The sequence below is a fragment of the Vanacampus margaritifer genome, chromosome 10, assembly GCF_051991255.1.
Source record: "Vanacampus margaritifer isolate UIUO_Vmar chromosome 10, RoL_Vmar_1.0, whole genome shotgun sequence".
Lineage (NCBI taxonomy): Eukaryota > Metazoa > Chordata > Actinopteri > Syngnathiformes > Syngnathidae > Vanacampus > Vanacampus margaritifer.
The window spans coordinates 20,059,528-20,080,216 of NC_135441.1; the positions used below are offsets into that span (position 1 = coordinate 20,059,528).

A 20,689-nucleotide genomic window follows, 5' to 3' on the forward strand; every position below is an offset into this window, starting at 1 on the left:
ATAATGAACGTAAATCTACTGTGTAATCATGTGCAACTTTATTAACGGTGTCCGTAACGTCGCAACAACAACAGAGTTGTCAAGTGAGACAGATGTAACAGACGGAATCCGGCCACTTTTCAAAATAAAACATTTTCGAAAAAAATTAAAAAAAATCATGCAATTTTTTGTCTTTCTGTACCAAATGACCCACGGCCCGGTACCAAATGACCCACGGCCCGGTGGTTGGGGACCACTGGTCTACAGTACTATAATCTACATCATAATAATAACAATCTGAACACAAATTACAAGAGTGAAATCAAAACTACATGTTTACTATCTTTAATCAAACGTTACACGTAATAGGTGGGAGAACTATAATTGCAAAAGTTAAAAACAAATTTAAAAAAAACCTGAAAACGCAATGACCACTTTCAAATACAAATATTTTACCAACAAATCATGAATCAGAAGGACGAAAGAAAATACATTTATTTTTGTAGTTATGTAAAACCTCCAAATGGACACATGATGTCGCTAACAAAATCAGTCGACGTCATCGTTTCACTTTTCTCCATCGAAGAAGAAGAAACTTCCGGCCAAGGAGCGCCCTTTCGGCGTATTCTTCCCTTCGCTATTTGACAGAGAATAATAAGATAAACGTGTCATAATTACTCCCATTGAAGCCACGGAGCCGCTGGGAGGTTTTTGATGTCACACTTCAATTTTACAAGAGCAAGCGATGTCTGTGGTGTTTGACGGGAGTCCGCTGAATGCGATGCAGAGCTCACACACTCACACACCGCTGACTGTCCTGAGGTGAGTGAGTGGCGCTTGGAAGCGGCTGGCTAGTGGCTGCCTCACGGTGGTTGAACTCCACGCCACAACCGTTTTTACATTGACTATCAAACTTAACTCTTGAGGGTGTGCTCTACACAACCAAAAACATAGTGACAAGATTTCAAATGTTTCTTTTTTGTCATCATTCTACTTATTTTGTTTTATAGTAAATACATTACTAAAAGTAAGGAAATTTGTGTGTGCGTATGTTTTAGATTAGGTACATTTTTTTTGTTGCCAAATATAAAAATATAGGCAGAAACACTTACCAAAAAGATCACTTCCATAGAATGGAGTATTTTACCTTTTTTTCCCCAGAGATTAAAAAGGAACAAGGATCATCAACTTTGTGGAGAAGTAGTCATTTGTTACTCATTTTTATGTTTTGTAGCGCTAACTGAATTGCACGAACTCCCTTGCTTCATCAGTTTCCTCATCAAAACTCACCATCATTCCTCCCTAACTCTTTGACTGCCAAAAACGTTAAATAACGTTTAGTAAAACCCTATGGAGGAGTGCCAAAGACGTTAAAAGACGTTTGTTTCAAAACAGAGGTGAAATTAACCATTTTCTATTGTTGATTACTGAAAAATGGAATTTTTTGTGTTTCCATAGTCCAAACACATAATTTTCTGTGGACCTTGAAAGATCAGTCAAAATGCTTAAATCGGCTGGCACCCACGGCATCCCTTTTCTGAAAACGTCTGGCAGTCAAAGAGCTAACTTCCTGCTCCCATTTCTCCATTAGTGGCCAGGAACTGTCTCAAGAGATCAAGTCATTCATCAGTGGCGTTGACACAGTCCAGGGTCGCAAACTCAGTGTCCGGGAACACGCCCGCTGCGCTGTGCGTCTGCTACGCTCCGTGCCGGCCTGTCGGGGAGCTGTTCTGGAGCATCTGAGGGGTGTCTATGACGAGCATGTCTCCGTCTTCCTGCACCACTTGGAGACCGAGGGCGATGGCAGTTCTGGGATCAGCTCAAATCTTGAGGACATCATTCAGGTGGGAGGATTTCAAAGTTATTATAGAACATTTCCATCAGCATCTTCAAGGGGCTGATACTGTAGGTTTGTTCTCGTTCTTGTAAAAATGTACCAATACCACTTGCCTAGCCTGTCATATACTTCCCGGGTAAAAAACACTGTCACCATGCTGAGACCAGACAGGGCGGGCAACACACTGCGACACGGCACATTGAGTAAGGAGAATTAAGCAATGGTGTGATATAAAGTATCATTTAAGTTGTGAGTTTTGGTTTATACTGTAACTTGTGGTGTTCTCAAGGAGTAGTCTTGTATTTTTATGCACTTTCTTTTTTTGTAAACTCCAAAAAGGCTACAAAAAACTGTGCGCCCCAAAAAACAAAACAATTCTACAGAAAATGCAAAACAAAAGCAAAGCAAATTTAATAATAAAAAAAAATAACAACACAAAGAAAAATTCTATGAGCATTCGGGGTTTATAATTCGAATTATTCTTTTATTTTATTTGTATTTTTTTAGGGCGCAGTTCTAAAAAAAAAAAAAAAAAAAAAAAAAGTTATCAGTGCATTCCTACCTTCTTAATATTTTGTGTTTTAAATCAACTCTCTTCTGTCAATAAAGTTTTCTGACCCTGGATTTGGTTTTCTGTTTCTGTTTGCCGATAGGAAGTTCACGGCGTCCTCTCTGAGTTCATACGCCTCAACCCACGCGCTTGGGCCCCTCTGGTGTCCAGCTGGGCAGTGGACTTACTGGGTCAGCTAAGCAGCAAACACGCCGGTCGGAGGGTGGCCCCCCACTCGTCCAGCCTAAACGAGCTTCTGCAGCTTTGGATGTCCTGCGCCGCCACCCGCTCCCTCATGGAAGCCTACTCTCAGTGTTTGGCCGCAATGCTGGCCTGGTGCCCCGATGCTTGCGTGGATGCACTCTTAGATACATCGGTCCAGCATTCCCCGCATTTTGACTGGGTGGTGGCTCACATCGGCTCCGCCTTCCCGGGGACGATCATCAGCCGAGTCCTGGCCTGCGGGCTCAAGGATTTCTGCTCCCACGGCGCCAAGGACCAAGGGCTGGTGGTGAACGGGGTGGACAAAGGCAGCCGAGTGCCAAAGATCGGCTCGGTGGTGGGAATTCTGGGACATCTGGCGGCGCACCATTCTGATAGCATCCGGAAGGAGTTGCTCAGGATGTTCCAGGAGAGCCTGAGCCCGTCCAGTCCCATGTCTCCCACCTCGTCCTCAACCTCCTGGGAGGGTTCCCCTCAGCTACGTCGAGCCGCGGTCCCGTTTCTCCTTCAGCTGGCCGCCATGTCCCCAAATCTTTTCGGTGCGGTCTCTGCTGAGCTGGTGGATTTGCTGCGCCCGCCCGTTCTGCTCCAGTTGCACAGTTTGTTGCAGGGACTCCCCAGAGACGAACTGGACAACATGCTGGGCCTTGCCGTCCATCTCATATGCCAAAGTCCATCAGGGGGCGCTCGGGTCCTCCGCTTCCTGGCAGACACGGCCACGCCAGCCTCAGTCATCATCTCCGGTCCTACGTCGTCCCCTCACGAAGGCGTCAGAGAAGGTTGCGACAGCCTCCTGCAAATGCTTCTCTTGCACCTCCACAAGTTGGTTTACAACCGCTCGGAGGCGGCGGACGGACATCCGCATCACTCGGCTTCCCCTCAGCCGCAGATTGTCATCCCGTTCCTGGAGGAGCTGCAGACGCACGTGGGCGAGCTGTGCGCCGAGACGCTGAGACTGGAGAGGAAGCGGCACCTCTGGCTGCATCAGTTGCTTTGCCTGCTGTCCGTGTACGGGGGCCCCAGCGTGGCCACCGAGGCCCTCTGCCAGATCCTCACTCAGGCCCGCAACCCGGAGGAATTGGCGCTAGCCTGGCAGCTGCACAACACGCTCTCGTCCTGCATGGCCGGGCTCATCCCCGCGGCGGTGGCCTACTCCGTGGCCCAGATCCACACGCACACCCTGGGGCCCCGGCAGCTCCGGCAGCTGCTGCTAAACCTGGCCACGGTTATACAAAGTCAAGACGAAGACCAAAGAGGAACACCGGATGCTCAGTCCACCATGGCCGTCCAGGTGGGATGCGCCGTTTCCGTGCACCTGCACGATTTTAGCCCGCTCCTTCTCCACGGCGACCCGGCAGTGTCCCACGCTGCGGTTCGGCTCCTGTCGGCCAGTCCGCTCCCTCGCGCCGCCTCGCCGGCACACCTCCTCCTGCTCTCTCGTGCTGCCGTGGCTCATTTCTTCCTCGCCCTGCGCAGGCGAGGGGAAGTGGGGAAGGCGGGGAGGGACGGGGGACAGGCAGCCGAGGCGGTGAGCTGTTCGGTCCAGTTGCTGTCCCGTTTCGCTGCGTACTCTCCGCTTACTCTCAAGGCGGTGCTTCAACAGCTGGTGGAGGGAGCGCTGCATAAAGGCAACACCGAGCTCTTCGGGGGGCAGATTGCAGACATGTCGGGCGCTCCTGTGCCATCTCAGTCGGGATCCCCTGATGTGGGAGATTCCTTGTTGGACATCAACTGCCGGTTCGGTACGACCGTCAACTTTTCAGGAAGCGTGTGGTCCGTGTTTCACGCTGGAGTGATCGGCAAGGGATTGAAGATGCGTACTGCGGCAGCCCAGCCTGACCCATTCGGGGTCACCCTGGTGAGTAGAGTCACTCCTGAGGATAAAAACACAACCTCCTTAAAGTGTTAAAGTGGAAGTCAACCATAAACATTTCTTGACAAAATGTTATATGTGACCTCAGTAGTCTAAACATGACATTCTGACTAATATTACATTTGTGGAATATGAGTTATTAAGCAAAATCCAGCCATTTGTATCCATTTCAGAGGGTGGCCATTTTGCCACTTGCTGACAACTGAAGATGACATCAATGTTACTCAGGGTTCAGGCAACGACCAATCACAGCTCAGCTGGTTTCTGCTGAGCGCACACAAAAAAACGCTCAGTAAACGATTATTTTGAAAATGTATTGTATTTATTATTTTGTTGATGAATCGGGTAAAAAAAAAGTTTAATTATATCCCTGTATTTTTTTTTAATGCACAAACAAAATAACATTCAGTTACTGGTTTGGTCTACAACAATTTAGAAAATTGGCAAAAATTTTGATTTATTTAATTTTTTTTACAGTAGTGTAGTTTTTTTAATGATGGTTTGAACATTGAGTGTTTAAACAAGAAAGAATTGTGAGAAAATGTAAATGTATATGAGAAAAGTGTATTAAGGGTGTGGTGAGGGGTTTTATAGCCTTAAAACATTTTTAATGAACGTAAACTACAGAATATATAATATCAGAGTATTTACTGTTTAAGAGGCTAAAATTCTGAGCATTTGGACCATTTTAAATTAAACAAGATCACTAAATGATTAATTTATTGGCAAAATAATTATCAATTAATTTCATAAATCAATTCATCGTCTAATATTCATTTGATAAAATTACAAATTTAAATGATTGCTTTACTGCTGTTTTACTTTAAATTAGTAATGGACTACGGCACATCGCAAATTAAGTACAAATTGGGGTTCTGTCTAGTAGCAACCCCACTGTAAACTAAAAAAAACCCTTGTCCAGTGAAATATTTCAAACTCATCCCAAATTGGACTTTTATATTTGCAGAATAACTTGGTGGTGCTCGTTTATCTGCTAGGGAGCTAGCTAGCTAGCACTAGGGGCTAAAGCCAAACTGTGGCTGGGTTTTTACTTTCTGGACCTGGATTGGCCACCTCTGGAAATGAGTTATTGCTTTAGTTAGTACTTTATGTATGGGACTTTACAAAAAGAAAAAGATCAGTTGTGAGATTTAAGTGAAATTCTGTTCATATTGTGTATCGTAATAATGTGCTCTGAAAAGGCACTTTCAACATGTAACCATGTGTAGATTTTTTCTTTGGGGTGTGAGAACATAAAAGTGGATCATGACTTGGTGACAACAGACTGAGAACAACTAGTCTAGAAAACTATAGCTGTGTCAGTTGAATATAAATTTTCCCTGCACAGCTTAGTTAAGCAAGCCTGATCAAGATGTACTCATCTGAACCAAACTGCTTGGCAGGATGTGTCTTAATTTGTGCCTAAAGAGACAAAATAATGAGTTGTCTTCAAATGTGCGCATCACTGTTTTCCCCCCTCTAATTTATTTATTTTTTTTCTTTCTTTTTTTTTTTTTAGGAGAGCTCAGTATTGTTCATTCGATTTGACATCATCATTGCTCTCCCTTTTTTTTTATTTTTATTTTTTTATATATATATATATATATATATATATATATATTTTTTTTTTTTTGTGTGTGTGTGCGAGGGTGTGTGTATTCATCAGTTCACCTAAAGCCTATTAAAAAAAAAAAAATCCCATACTAATAATATAATATAATTAATTGCCAAATGCAGAAACATCAATGTAAGTTATCACGATATAGTGGCTCTTGCTAACAGACAGAATTAAGTAACCAGAATTAGGTTAAACAATTCTATATACTTAGACCATGTTTCTATAAATTTTGATATTTGGTGTTTATTTGAGGCAGATATTTTTTCCATTAAAATTTTTTTTTTCCATTTCCCCCCTCTAATTTCTTTAGAACATCCAAACCTTGCTGACTGTGGTGGTCCAATGCTGTAGCTCCTCCGCTCTCAACGGCTCACGGCCACCCGCGGACCCCGATGAACCCCCGCCCATCAACGCCGAGGCAGCCAAGGTGGTCGCCGTCACCCTGGTGGAAAACGTGTGCCCGGACGTGGCCAACGGGGAGCTGTCTTGGCCTCCGGAGGAGCACGCTCGCACCACAGTGGAACGAGACATTCACATTCGCCGCTGCTTCGAAGCCCACCCTGTGCTCTTCACGCTGCTTCAGGTCGTGGCCGCGGGTCGCCCGGCTCTTTGTTACTGCTCAGCTGTGCTCAGAGGCCTCCTGGCCACCCTGCTGGCACACTGGGAGGCGTCTCGCGAAGCCTCGTCCACAGACTCCCCGTGGCACTTGCAGGCCTCCTGTCTCCTGGTGTCCTGCATGGGCGAGGGTCAGCTGCTGCCCCCCGTGCTGGATAACGTCCACGAAGCTTTCTCGCACATCGCGCCGTTTGAGGTGAGGCTGCTGCTGCTGGCAGTGTGGGAGTACGTGAGGGCCAACGGGCCCATGCCGCAGAAATTCGTTTTCAACCCGGATAAGGGTCTTTTCTGCAGAGATTTCTCCCGGGACGGTGACGTGGCACGATACGTGTCACCGATTCACAGCGTCCTGCATAAGAACATCGACAGACTGGGACACCTCTGCTGGAGGTTTCAGCTCTGAGAGATACGTTGGAGCGTATGTAGAGGGAGGGAAATAAATGTTTGTGTTACATTGTTCTAAGAGTGGCACGGCTGTCACTGGCATTGACTTTCATACGTGCAGCTGTGTGCATGTATATATTTTGTACTATATTCTTAGACTTTATACTTTTCTAACCAGTTGTTTCTGTGAAGAAGAAAAGTGTGCTGAATCTTGACTCACCTGCACTTAATCCAAACAAAATGGAACGTTTATATTTCATTCTGCTTTGGTCATTAAAATCTTTCATTTCTACCATTGGATCATCAGTACAAATGTAAAATTTATCCTGCTTTTAAAATTGGTTTACATGCCTTAAAAAGCTCAAATTGCAAACTTGGATTTGTACCACTTGGAAAAAATAAATCCCATAGTTGTCAGATGTGTCTTGAATTACGATACAAATGTATTTTGGGGCCGTTTTCTAACTGTAACTTTGATCATTTTGCTATTTTAGCTACTTGAAGTTTTGCTTGAGAACCCGACAAAGGAGCTTTCAAGAAAGAGGTGAATAAGGTACTTTTTTTTTTTTAATAAAACGTTACAAAAACATGTATAAACTCACTCTTTGGTATTAGTATTTAATTTCTTTGTGATTATGCGTCCCCTATTTCACTCCATCATTTCGACTGCATTCTCGGTTAACACAGACAGCAGTGTTACTGCAACTAGCAAGAGTATCTGGCTCTTGCTGTTGTTCGTCACAGACTTTCTGTCACTGTAAAAAAAAAACGTTGAACCCTTTGTTTTGATAAAACGTTTTTCTCTCACCTTCTTTTCTCCATTCAATGAGAAAACTACAAGTATGTCCTTTTCCTTGATGAGTACTCACGAGTTTCTTTTGTTACCCTCTTCCTGAATCAAGTCTGCACACGAACAGTAAGAAGATAGTTCAGAATGGATGGAAGAGTACTTACTACTCGGAACGATCATTTTAAAATAAACTACAAGAGTAACAATTGAAAATGTATGATGCTCGGGGGGGCCCTGGAAATCTTGGATCCTCGGGCTATTGTTTTAGCTAAATATGTAGTATTTCAAATAACGTCAAATTTTCAAGTTATTTATTGTTGCAACCAGAATTATTATTATTTTTTTTTTTTGCGATTTCGAAATGTAGGGAAACTATTGTTCAGTCACAAGAGTTGGCGATGACGTGTCCGTGCCTGAGAGGATACAAGCTCGTCCACGTTAATCCAATTTTACCCCAGGCGGAAATCACTCGGAGCAGACACATGAATGAATGAAATAACCATAACATGTCTATTTATTCGATTTAAACAAGTCGTTTTAGGGCGTTTTTATGTTGAATTCTCGTCATCCCGGTGGGCTGCACGTGAGCGTTTTGGACAGTAATTGAAAAATCTTCCACTTGTTTAATCTGAGGCGGAGTTGACCAGGGGCATAATCAAGATGGCCGCCTTCGATGAAAGGTAGGACTAGCAGTCTCGCATTATCATTGTGACAGTTTCTTTATCTATCCTATTTTGCTGCATTGTGTTTTCACGCGTATTAAGCCGAGTGGGGTAGTTGTAGTAGCAGAGTTATTGTCTGCCCATTTACCGACCACCAGAGAAAACCCTTTTCTTACAGTCGAGAACCTCGCAATTGAATACACGTCTTCATCCGTCAACCTGTGCCTTTGCTAGGAATCTTGCTAACTAGTTAGCACGACAAAACAGAGACTGTTAAATAAGGACAACGATGCAGTCAGACAACCGTCCATCCATTTAACACTTCGTGTTTGTCTTTATGTGAAATTATCATAATTTTCTGTATAATTGTTTTGATAGTTTCCCAGAAGTTCGAAGAATGGTAGCTAGCTTTAGCTAATGCTGTAGCTTCATTGGTAGAATTTCAAGCGTTGATGCGTTCATTTGACGGTCGTTTAAAGTGATCAGTTGATTACTTGACTTTGTTTTGTTTTATTCACGTTTTTCCTTTCGGACACATTATTACAGGTTACATCGATCACATAATATTAATATCACTTTTCCGGCTGAGGGGATTCCATTTAAATTAGCTTTAGAATGCGAATTTAATTGATATCGTGGTCAAATCGTAGAAGCAGGAGTCTGTCGACTACCAGGACAAATGTTCGGCACAGTTAGAATACAGTCTTTAATTTATAAAATATAGAATCACAATATTTTACAGGTAATCCAAGAAAAAAAAGTACATTAATTCATTCATCCATTCATTTTCCGAACCGCTTCCTCAACAAACGAGTCATGTCCATATATACAGTATAAGTAAACACAATCTAATCCTGTTTGCCTAAATAAACGTGTTGTAACTGCAAAAAAGAAAAAGAAAAGAAGTCCACTGAAGAGGCAGTTTGGATCAAAAGGGGGGTGGTCTTCCACAAAGGGGGCAATGGACTGCACAACTCATTTGCAACACGGGTCAGCAACCTTTTCGAAGCCAACAGGTACTTCTTCCTGGCTATTCATTAATGCAAAGGCACTTCTAAAATAACAAATTGCTCAAATTACAATAACTTAAGTTTGTAAGAATTAATGACAATCGATGTGAAGATGCCATTGCTGATTATGATTTCTCACAATAATTCTCAACAGTAATTCAACAAGGTACAATAAACGTTTTATTTCCATAGATATTTGCAAGTGTTTACATTTTTTTAAACTAATAACCTCTACAGTATTCCTAAAAAAGCACAATGTTCCATCCCATTAACTGGTCAGCCTATTTTAGAAGAGACCCAGGGGGCTACTCATGTGGTCCTTGAGGTTTTCATGGGTCCCTGTTGGCACAACATAAATACTTTTAAAGACAAATATTAAACATGCAACTCTTTTTGTATTATTTTGTATTGTATTTGTTTAATACTGCAATGACATAACAGGACAATAAAATGACACCACATACACATAATATGGAGGAGCCTGACCATTGAGTGCTCTCAAAGTGACTGAAAATTTGGTATTCAGTCCTAAAATGAGGAGGGTGTGGCAGAACCTTGGGATCTAGACAAAATCCAAAGTCCATACTAATGGTTTCTTAGGCCAGTACTGTACGCTGAGCTAATTTGCTTTGCCCACATGACCAGTTTCAGTGCTTAATCCATCTGCATCTTCCTTTTATTTTGATTCCATTTATAGGATGGCACCTGTCTTGCTGCTCTGGCTTGCTGCATGTCTCAGTGGGACACTGGCTGTGGAGAGACCCAACTTCAAAACCTGTGACCAGAGTGCCTTCTGCAAGTGAGTTAACACGTCAAATAGATTTATGGAAGCATGGATTCACTTGCGTTTAATTACATAATCACATTTGTGCCATCTTGCTTTAAACTTTGATTACAGACGTCAGCGAGCATTGACCCCTGGTGAGTCGCCCTATCGAGCCCTACTAGAGACTATGGAGCTAACCAACACAAGACTCACCCTGCAGCTCAAGAATGACAAAAACAAGGTACAGCACCCACAATGGAAGACACTGTAACCAGCCCGGACATCACAGTAGGCAAACATTAAAGCGCATCATTGAATCCACATGCAAGAACAGTCTAAATAAAAATGCTTTTGTGAAAAAATTTCAGTAAAAAAAAAAAAAGTCTTATCTATTTGTAGGCATATCTGCTAATCCGAATGATTTGTCGGCATGAATTTGATACTAAGGATGCATCGCATACACCATTCCAATTCTTTTGTGCTCTTTCCTGCTCACGCAGGTGCGTCTGCTCCTGGAGCTCTATCGTCTCCAGGGAAACATAACGAGGGTGAAGATTAATGAGCTGAAGCCGCTGAAGGCTCGCTATGAGGTCCCAGACGTGCTCATCAGAGAGCCGCCTACAGAGCCGTAAGTGTCTCATGGGTGCTTGCCTCCTGCGAGAAGTGGTAGGTGACGAATGTTAGCAACATTACGGTTCAACTCCTGCAGATTCTCTAGCAACGAGACAAACGAAATGTCGATATAAATATTGTAAATTTTAAATTTAGGCTACTTGATCCCAACCCATATCCTCTCACTTGATATCAGCAGTCTCTCATCATTCTCTTTTTTTCTCCCCCTCAGCCTGTCTCTCTTGTCTCAGGATGAGAACGGAGTGGTTCTGTCCCTGGGGGCGGAGTCTCAAAGGGTCATTGTCAGTGCACGGCCCTTCCGATTGGACATTATGGAGGGGCGAGATGTGCTGCTGTCCCTAAACTCGCGTGGCCTTTTGGCCTTTGAGCACTTAAGGCTCCGCAAGGACACGTGAGAGACCACGCTTACACGCACACTTTGAAAATCGCCTGCCCTCGTTTGTGAACTACACAAATACCTCGCTCAGTGGTTTTTGACATTATTCGTGTTCATTTGAGAATTGTCTGACTCGTTCTGTCCTCTTCTCCTTATCGCCCTAGTTTCTCCTATTTAATAACTAGCACATTGGCTAGTGTGTGGAATAATGTCACAAGTGTATTCTCTAGGTAAAGACTTTAAAAATGCTGTGTATTATATTCCTTGTACTACTCTGTAAATAGTATAGTATAAATAATACTTGTAGTGTCTCTTTAAAAAAAAAAAGTTCAGCTTTACCCTGAAAAAAATGAGGGAAAAGAGAATGTGTGGACGATATGCTTTTTTTGATGGGTGGTGTTGATGTTGTGCTGAGTGTGCAATTCATTTGCTGGTGATGAAATTTAATACAAAGTTAAATAATTTCTCTCTTAACATGGTGATATTTAGGCCTTCCATGTTTAGTCATTTCATTTGAAACAAGAAACTAAACTTGCATGAGCTTGTTGGTTTTCTTGACCAGACAGTTACTTACCGGTAATTGCATGTATAAAAACAAGTCACGCGGCTTTGAGAATTTTCAAGTTTAGGAGAGTCAACACCATCACTGCTGAGATTATTCCAGAAATGCTCTACTCTGTTACAAAAAAAAAAAAAAAAGTATTTCATTTTGCTTGCTGTGTCATGGATTGCGCAAATGGCTCTAATAGAAGAATGCATTAGTCAAAATGCACACACAAACAGTGTCAATAAGTTGTCTTTATCCCAACCCATAGTGTGCTGCTTTGGTCGCTAACCCTGCAGCATCTGCATCTCTTTGATCTGTCATTATCTTAGGAATCACGTGTTGCCTGCATGCTTGCTGCTGCAAATCAAGCACATCCACAACTGTATGTAGAATAGGCTTCACTTCCCACAATGACCAGAAAACAGTAAATGTATGGACATAGGGAAGAAGTCGCACGGTTTTCTGAGGTCCTGTTAGAGCACTCGTTGCCTTTGACTATGGTGGCAGCTGTCGTCTGTGTTTGACTCGTTTCCCCCCAGTTAAATAGCTGTACACTGTATTATCTTAAACATTTGCTTTCCAAACATCTCTTTTTTTTTAACATATCCCCTTCTATGCTGTTTTATCTTGTGCTATGGAGCAGACAGGCAGACACAGAGGCTGAAGATGCAGATCTGGAAGATGAGGTCCTACACACAAATTCTACATCCCGCAATTGCATCTGGAAAGAAAAAAAAATCCTTCTTAATAAGATGTTATTTCTTTCCCCCTCTTAACCTTGCAGGCTATATTGGAAGAGAAAGATGAAGATGGCATGTGGGAGGAAACGTTTAAATCATTTACAGACAGCAAACCTAATGGTAAGTCAGTTTCAAATTGTAATAGTGAGTATTAGTGCCGTCTACCCACACCCACCCAGGTTATAGTCAATGAAATAACAAAAAATCTTTGTAAATTAATTTCATGTTTACATGAGTTTTTGGGGTTTATTTGGAATATACAGTATTTATTTCCGTATGTTCGGCTGTACAGAAGAAGGAATGCTAAACAGTCGTTTGGAAATTGTAGTTTATCACACCACATTGATTGTTTCTTGTTTTGTAAATTAAATTTTCTGCTTGACAAAATGAATTGTTTTCCCCTAAAAAAAATACAACCTAACAAACCCGCTTTAAAAAACAGTTACAGGGGAAGTCACCCCCGCCCCCTTCGAAAAAAGAAGATTTTTTTTTTGGGCAATATGTTCGATGCAGCTCCACTAGTCTAAATGTGGTGTTCTGGTTGATAGTGTGTTAATGGAATATGAGTTAAGCAGCAAAATTCTGCCATTTTTATCCATCTCAGGGGGCGGCCATTTTGCCACTTGCTGTCAACAGAAGATGACATCAATGTTGCTCGGGTATCAGGTAACAACCAATCACAGCTCAGTTTCAGAAAACAGGTGATCTGAGATTGGTCGTTGCCAGCAAGTGACAAAATGAGATGGAAAAAAAAAACGGCTGGATTTTGTTTCATAACTCGTATTCCACAAATGTAATATTAATCAGAATCTAATGTTTAGACTAGTGAGGTCGCATATATAATCTTGACTTCCACTTAAAAACGAAAATCCAAAACTATTATAATACTGATGCTCATACAAACAAGTAAGGGTTTTCAGTAGACCCTATTAAATTGTTACGTCTTCTGGTTTAAATCCATCCTGGTAGTTGAACAGTGGTGTGAGGGAGATCATACACTCAGTTTGGTGGCGGGCCACATTCTAAAGTCACACAGGTTTATGATTGGCTGTTGAATACAACTGTAACAAATGTCGAATACTGCTTTCTTGTTTTTATAGTAATAATTTGGCTGTGCTCATATTACAGGCCCAACTTCTATCGGTCTCGACTTCTCATTACCTGGGGTGGAGCATGTCTATGGCATTCCAGAACACGCGGACAACCTGCGACTTAAAACTACAAAGTGAGCCGCAAACAAAATATATGAATATGTGTGAAGTGGGTTTGGTCAAAAAGGTGCTTGTTTAGTGTGGGATTTCCTGCAAGGGCTAATTATATTTTGTGTGTCCACCTCTCAGTAATGGAGATCCATATCGGCTGTATAATTTGGACGTGTTCCAATACGAGCTGTATAATCCTATGGCAATTTATGGTTCTGTGCCTGTTATGTTGGCCCACAATGCCCAGCGGACCACAGGAATGTTTTGGCTCAATGCTGCTGAGACATGGGTTGACATTAGCTCCAACACTGCAGGGAAGGTTTGTGCTTCTTCCCATGCTGGATATCTTTCATAATTTAAAAGATGTTTTATTCATAATTGTGAGACTTAATGCCAACTAGCTGCCAATTTAGCCAGCTGCTTTTATTTGGTTCTCTTCAGACTGTGTTTGGAAAAATGCTGGATTACGTGCAGGGCTCCAGTGAGACGCCACAAACGGATGTGCATTGGTTCTCTGAAAGCGGGATCATTGATGTCTTCATAATGCTGGGCCCGACACCGAAAGATGTCTTTTCACAGTATGCCTCCCTGACAGGTGGGATTATAATGTCACCCGTCATGAAATGACGATTCACTCAGTAAATTTTAATTATAAATTGACAAACGGACAAACCATTGTTTCATTTGTAATTTTCCCCACCAGGATGAATAATCCATGTTTTAATTTTGGTCAGGCACACAGGCCTTCCCTCCTCTGGCCGCACTGGCCTACCACCAGTGCCGCTGGAACTACAACGATCAGGAAGACGTACAGTCGGTGGATGCAGGCTTCGATGAGCATGACATTCCCTATGATTTCATCTGGCTTGATATTGAGCACACGGATGGGAAACGCTATTTTACCTGGGATGCCAACAAGTTCCCCGCACCCAAGGAAATGCTTCAGGCTCTCATGGATAAGAAGCGCAAGGTACCTACCTGGGTTTGGGCCAAAGAGACAACCGGAGCTCATGTTGGAGTTTCAGTTAATCGGTTTACAGTGAGCCCTTTTAGGTTAGAGAGACCCCCAAAAAAAGTTTTACCGGTAAACGTAACACAAAAATGTTCAAAAATAAAATGTACTTGTAATGTATGTGCCTTTAAGAGGTGGGGCCTGGTGGGGTGGCATGTCTGGGTATGCGCTGTGGCTTCATAAACACAAATCCGCCGCTGTGGCTCTCCTTTCCCACACGTGAGGGCATCCCTGAAAATAAGTATGCTGTAATTGCCCATTCAAAATAATCACTTATAAAAATCTGGCAAATAGCAGGTGTGAGAACAATTGACAGTGAAAGGGGGGGGGGGATCACTCTGAAAATTAAAAATACTCCAGGCACCTCAATGTACTGTGAGTCTACACTGATTTTTCTAAATGTTTAACAACTCCTCTTGGTGTAATAGATGGTAACCATTGTGGACCCTCATATCAAAGTGGACAGCGGCTACAAGATCCATAACGAAATAAAGTCTCAAGGTTTCTACACAAAGAATAAAGATGGCGGCGACTATGAAGGCTGGTGTTGGCCTGGTAAGACGATGATAAAATTGTGTGAGAATAGTTGTTTGATGATGATGATGCATCCCCACCATATAACCATGCCCATCTTGTGTTAGACTTGTCTTGAATGATGTTTTTATTATTATTAGGCAGTGCCGGTTATCCAGATTTCACCCGTGAAGACATGAGGGCTTGGTGGGCCAGCAAGTTTGCCTACGACCAGTATGAGGTGAGACCGATGGTCGATAATGTGGAGTTTAACATATGGCAATAACTTTTAAATTAACTGATTGGTACAGTAGTGCCTTGATTTATGAGCTTAGTTTGTTCCTTGACCATGCTCATAACTCAAAACATTTGTCTCACGAATCAGCTTTCCCTTTTGGAAGGAATGCAAATGTCTTTATTTCATCACAGCCCCGCATTGTGCTCCTTCTGGTGTGTGTAACTCAGCCACCAGGGGGCAGTATAATACAGACAAATGAAAGTTACGCAGTAAACTGCAGTAAAATTAGTTTTTCACAGGATAAAGCATAGATGGCTGTGACTTTTGTTGTTACAACTTTCAAATTGACAGACAATATTCATTAACCTAAATGGCATTTTCCATTGTGCGTTAGTGTTAAGCATAGAGCTGAACAATTAGTCAAATTCAAATCGACATCATATTGTTGTAGAAAGATATTTTCAAATTGCAAAGGCTGCAGTTGAGAGGAGAAAAAAAAGCTCTGTTTCTGTAGTTCTGCTAGTTTTTTTTTTGGGGGGGGGCGGTAATATAGTGTCTAGATAGGTTTAGTGCTTCAGAAGTGCAATACACATGCATTGTTTCATGAAACATAAAATGTCGAATTGATAAAGATAGATTTGTTTGCATTGTTGTTGTAATCTGATTTATGACTTATGTTTATTCCACACTTGTTTGGTAGAATTTTGCGAAGTTATTGTAGTGAATGTTTTACACCCTTAAAAGTCAAAAGTAAAAAAAAAAAAGTATTTAGTAAGTTTACAACTCTAATTGAAGTAGGTAAACATATTCATATCAAGTCATGGTTTATTTGCCTGTATTTTAGCATAAGCATAGCCTATAAGACCAAAACATTGTATGACGCATATGATAATGTTTATTGTACAGGGCACTATGGAGAATGTGTATACATGGAACGACATGAACGAGCCTTCAATATTCAACGGGCCTGAGATCACCATGCACAAGGACGCAAAGCATGGTGACTGGGAGCACCGTGACCTGCACAACCTTTATGGCTTATACGTGGTGAGCAACAAGACGTACAGAACATTAGCTTAGCAAGATCATCGCTTGTGATTGAAGACTTGCATGTGATGTTGTCCTAATTGTCGTGTTTGTTGCAGCACAAGGCCACAGCGGAGGGCCTGATCCTGAGATCAGGAGGAGTGGAAAGACCTTTTGTCTTGTCCAGGGCCTTCTTTGCTGGGTCACAGCGCTATGGTGAGTTTTCGTCTGCATTCATTGCCCTCCACCAAACTTTCTGTCACTGTTTGCTGAAGCAACAGGAGACGATGCTCGAGTGTTTCAAGGGTGTTTGCGCATCTCTAGGTGCTGTGTGGACTGGCGATAATGCTGCCGAGTGGGGCCACCTCAAAATCTCCATCCCTATGTGTTTGAGTTTGGGTCTGGTGGGAATATCTTTTTGCGGCGGTAAGTGCCTTTTGTCCCAGATCATCTATTTATTTGTTTTTTTTTATCCAATATTTTATTTATGATTTTCAAGTTTTCCAAAGCAACAAATACAAAAAAGCAAATGACAAACAATAATAATTTTTAAAAAAAGACAATAATAAAAAAACGTATTTTTTTTTAAACCACATAATAGTGAATAGTATAACATACTGCATTATGCTTCCTACAAACACCTTCCATAAATATAGACAGTTTTTCGGCCAGTTAATTTTGTCATGAATACATGGTCTGTTGCCGTGGCAAAACCACATATTACCATTGTAATTTAGTTTTTTGTTTATTTTATTTTAAATAGGTTTTGACTGCTGCATATTATACTTGTACATACAAATATTTAAAACTAACCCAAATACTTACTAGCAGGTGACAGCAGAGCAAAAGAGATCAACCAGGGCTATGTTGGGGGTCTCATTTACTCGCATTTCTAAATAGATTTGTGAATAATGATTAAATTTAGCTATATTCTAATGCTAATTGCTGCAAAACGGAAACAGATAGAAATATACTTTTTTCCTGATAAAAGAAGAGACTCTAATCTTTCTTTTGGTAGGTTCCATGCTTTTATAGCAATAGAACACAAAATTCTGTGAGCCTTGCAAAATCAGTCAAAATCCAATAAAATAGCCCGGAGCGAAGAGGATTGCTTTAGTGAAAATGGCTTAGCGTGAATGAGTTCATTCAAGTTAATCTTTGCTCATCTTGTCCTCTAGCTGATGTTGGGGGCTTCTTCAAGTCCCCCAGCTCAGAGCTGCTGGTGCGTTGGTACCAGACGGGAGCCTACCAGCCCTTCTTCAGGGCCCACGCCCACCTAGACACGGCCCGTCGCGAACCGTGGCTCTTCGGCCCGGAGAACACCGCTCTGATCCGAGAGGCCGTGCGCCAACGTTACACGCTGCTGCCGTATTGGTACCAGCAGTTCTACCACGCGTATCGCACGGGACATCCAGTCATGAGGTGAGCATTGCTTCCCAACTGATTATGTTTTAATTTATTAAATTAACACCTGTGATCTCCTCATGGATATTAAATGTTTGATTTTTAAAAATCAATTGGCTGATTAAACTGGCATGTTTCCAGCTTGCTACTAGGTTTTTCTTTTCTTTTTTTTCCAGGCCGCTGTGGGTGGAATATCCTCAGGATCCTGCTACTTATGCTCTGGAGGATGAGTTCTTGATTGGTGAGACCAAATAACAAAAAAATAAATATGACTATTATGCTTCCATATATTTTTGCTGCCTCATCCTAGTTCTAACGTTGGCACCAAATCAGGCAATCTTACGCTAGCTGGTGTTTTTAACATTTTCTCTCCTCTGCCGCAGGTAAAGACTTGTTGGTGCACCCCGTCACTGAAGAGGGAGCCACTGGAGTAACTGCTTACCTGCCAGGAAAAGAAGAGGTACAGACAAAAAAAGTTTTCATGCTCTGTTGACTTGCTGGTGTTCATCGTTCAAAGTCTTCACTCTTGCGTGTACCCCGTTAGGTCTGGTTTGATGTCCACACCTTCCAGAAGCACAATGGCGGCCAGAATCTTTACATTCCTGTCACAATGAGCTCTGTAAGACACACACACATGTAGTGTATCAACATGTCCTTTGTAATTGTTACTTAAAGTGTGCATTTTCATCCTCCAGTCATAACTCGGGTGTTTTCTATCTTCACGCCAGATCCCGGTTTTCCAGCGCGGCGGCTCCATTATTCCCAGAAAGCTTCGAGTGCGTAGATCATCCACCTGTATGGAGCATGACCCCTACACCGTGTACGTTGCCCTCGGCCATCAGGTACGCCGAACCTTTGACAGTCACACTACGCGTTGGGAGTTGTCGTTTGGTATTCAAAGAGGTGTCGCGTTTCCCACAGAGAGCTGCGGAGGGAGAACTCTACATCGACGATGGACACACGTTCAACTTTGAGAAGAAGGAGTTCATTCACAGGAGGCTGTCGCTTGTCAACAACAATCTCTCTTCTGTGTGAGTTTGAACGAACAGAATTTCAAAAATGATAATTGATTCGGAAAAAGGCGCATATGCTTTGGAACACTGCTGCAGGTAAATATATATATATATATTTTTTAATGAATTTTAATGCCCCACAGAAACCTTGCTCCAGATGCCCATTTCTCTACCCACTCCACCATTGAACGCATCGTCATAATGGGGGCTAGTAAGCCCACCAAGGTTACCCTGAAAACAGCCGGTGCGTTTTTCTTTTCTTCATTTTAACTTACTACGTGCATCCGTCTTTTGTATGTTGCTTTAATTTCTTTTTGTGACTTTCATAGATGCTCAGATGAGCCAGCTTGATTTTGACTTTGATGCCTCCACGTCAGTTTTGACGCTGCGCAAGCCCGGCGTGAACGCAGGCACCGACTGGACTGTGATGCTACAGTAACCATGGAGACCGCAGAGGAGGGAGGAACAGGAGGAAACAGTGACTGAAGAGAAGAGAAATGAACAACAGGATACCCCACTGTGTAAACTTGAACATAAATGCAACACTTCCAAATACACATACACACTTCACTTGCATACAGTATGTCAAGCGCCACACACACCCCACACACTCTTATCTAAAGTAAAAGTCTATACGCTCATGTGCCCCACTTTTGTGTAATGTATAAATAAATAAAAAAACTCATATTTAATCATTAACAAATCCACTCATATTCTACTGAGCATCTGAGGTATGGATATGCCAGTAATTGTCACAGCAAATGCTCTGTCTGCTGACATGGTATGACAAAACAGATTAATTTTTCACCCAACACATAATTTCTATTTTTAGGTTTTTGCGATATGAAGAAAACAATTTATCCTGCGTCTCGCCTTTTCAGTTGACAATTGTCGTTTTTCAGCCTCTTCACAAAGTAGTGACATATGAAGTTATGTGTAAGGAAGTAATTCTATGCGCTTTGGTAACGGGTCATGTCGATCAGCTGCTGCACAAAAAGTTGTACTTTTGAACAACCCTCTTCTTGGAAATATAAATATTTTTGGCTACTGAACCACTGACCTTTATAAGTCATCCTGTTGACATGTTATCTTTGTTTGTTTTTGTTAGTTGTTTGCATTTCCACATGTTTACTGTTATTTTTAATGCACTTGTGACAACCTAAGAGTTGTTTCGATTTCATTCTTGAATCCCAACATTTCCAGATTTTATGGGTCTCAATTATCTTAAATGTAAATCTGCAAGGTAAAACCCCCTTTGTGTTTTCTGAATTAGACCTTAGAAAGTCAGTCCATAAACCTAATTGATCATTGGGAGTTTGATTTTGTCCTGTTCTGTCAAATTGTGTCTGCTTTTGCATTGTTTTTATGATTGTAAATGTTGCTGCAACTTTTTGGGTTCAACTTGATACAGTGGAAATGGAAGTAAAGGAACAGATTAGCTCTGAGTTGTCAGTTAACCATTAAAATATGTGACCAAGTGAAAATAAAGATGACCAAATGTTATAGAAGTATGTTTTTGTCTTGTTTTTAATGTAGTTATTTGCAATCAATATTTCTACTTTTACCAGAGTATTTACTTTAGTTTGAGTGACTTTTGCCACGTGCGTATCTTGAATGAGTTGTCAACCAACGTTTACTTTTTGCATATCCGTTGACCTAAATTGTTTCTACACTTTTTT

At 41.9% G+C, this 20,689-nt stretch overlaps 2 protein-coding genes across 4 annotated transcripts; both read left to right on the forward strand.

The window, feature by feature from the left end:
- Positions 1-51: 51 nt before the first annotated feature.
- Positions 52-7,495, forward strand: ints5 (integrator complex subunit 5). The gene is made up of 4 exons (XM_077577345.1): positions 52-801; positions 1,571-1,823; positions 2,470-4,446; positions 6,390-7,495. The coding sequence occupies exons 1-4, from the start codon at positions 725-727 to the stop codon at positions 7,095-7,097; spliced, it is 3,015 nt and encodes a 1,004-aa protein (XP_077433471.1). The 5' UTR covers positions 52-724; the 3' UTR covers positions 7,098-7,495.
- Positions 7,496-8,295: 800 nt separating this feature from the next.
- ganabb (glucosidase II alpha subunit b) lies at positions 8,296-20,518 on the forward strand. Of its 3 annotated transcripts, none has more exons than XM_077577346.1 (25): positions 8,296-8,548; positions 10,238-10,339; positions 10,439-10,547; positions 10,807-10,934; positions 11,151-11,330; positions 11,480-11,545; positions 12,506-12,548; positions 12,647-12,722; positions 13,731-13,827; positions 13,943-14,123; positions 14,246-14,399; positions 14,539-14,774; positions 15,245-15,371; positions 15,491-15,570; positions 16,474-16,614; positions 16,713-16,809; positions 16,918-17,019; positions 17,772-18,015; positions 18,174-18,238; positions 18,381-18,457; positions 18,542-18,616; positions 18,726-18,839; positions 18,919-19,028; positions 19,154-19,254; positions 19,340-20,518. In XM_077577346.1, exons 1-25 carry the CDS (start codon positions 8,529-8,531, stop codon positions 19,447-19,449), a joined length of 2,835 nt encoding a protein of 944 aa, XP_077433472.1. In that variant the 5' UTR covers positions 8,296-8,528; the 3' UTR covers positions 19,450-20,518. The 3 variants fall into 3 exon arrangements, with proteins under 3 accessions (XP_077433472.1, XP_077433473.1, XP_077433475.1); XM_077577347.1 differs by having other exon boundaries at positions 14,279-14,399; XM_077577349.1 differs by lacking the exon at positions 11,480-11,545 and having other exon boundaries at positions 8,297-8,548.
- The last annotated feature ends 171 nt before the right edge of the window (positions 20,519-20,689 follow it).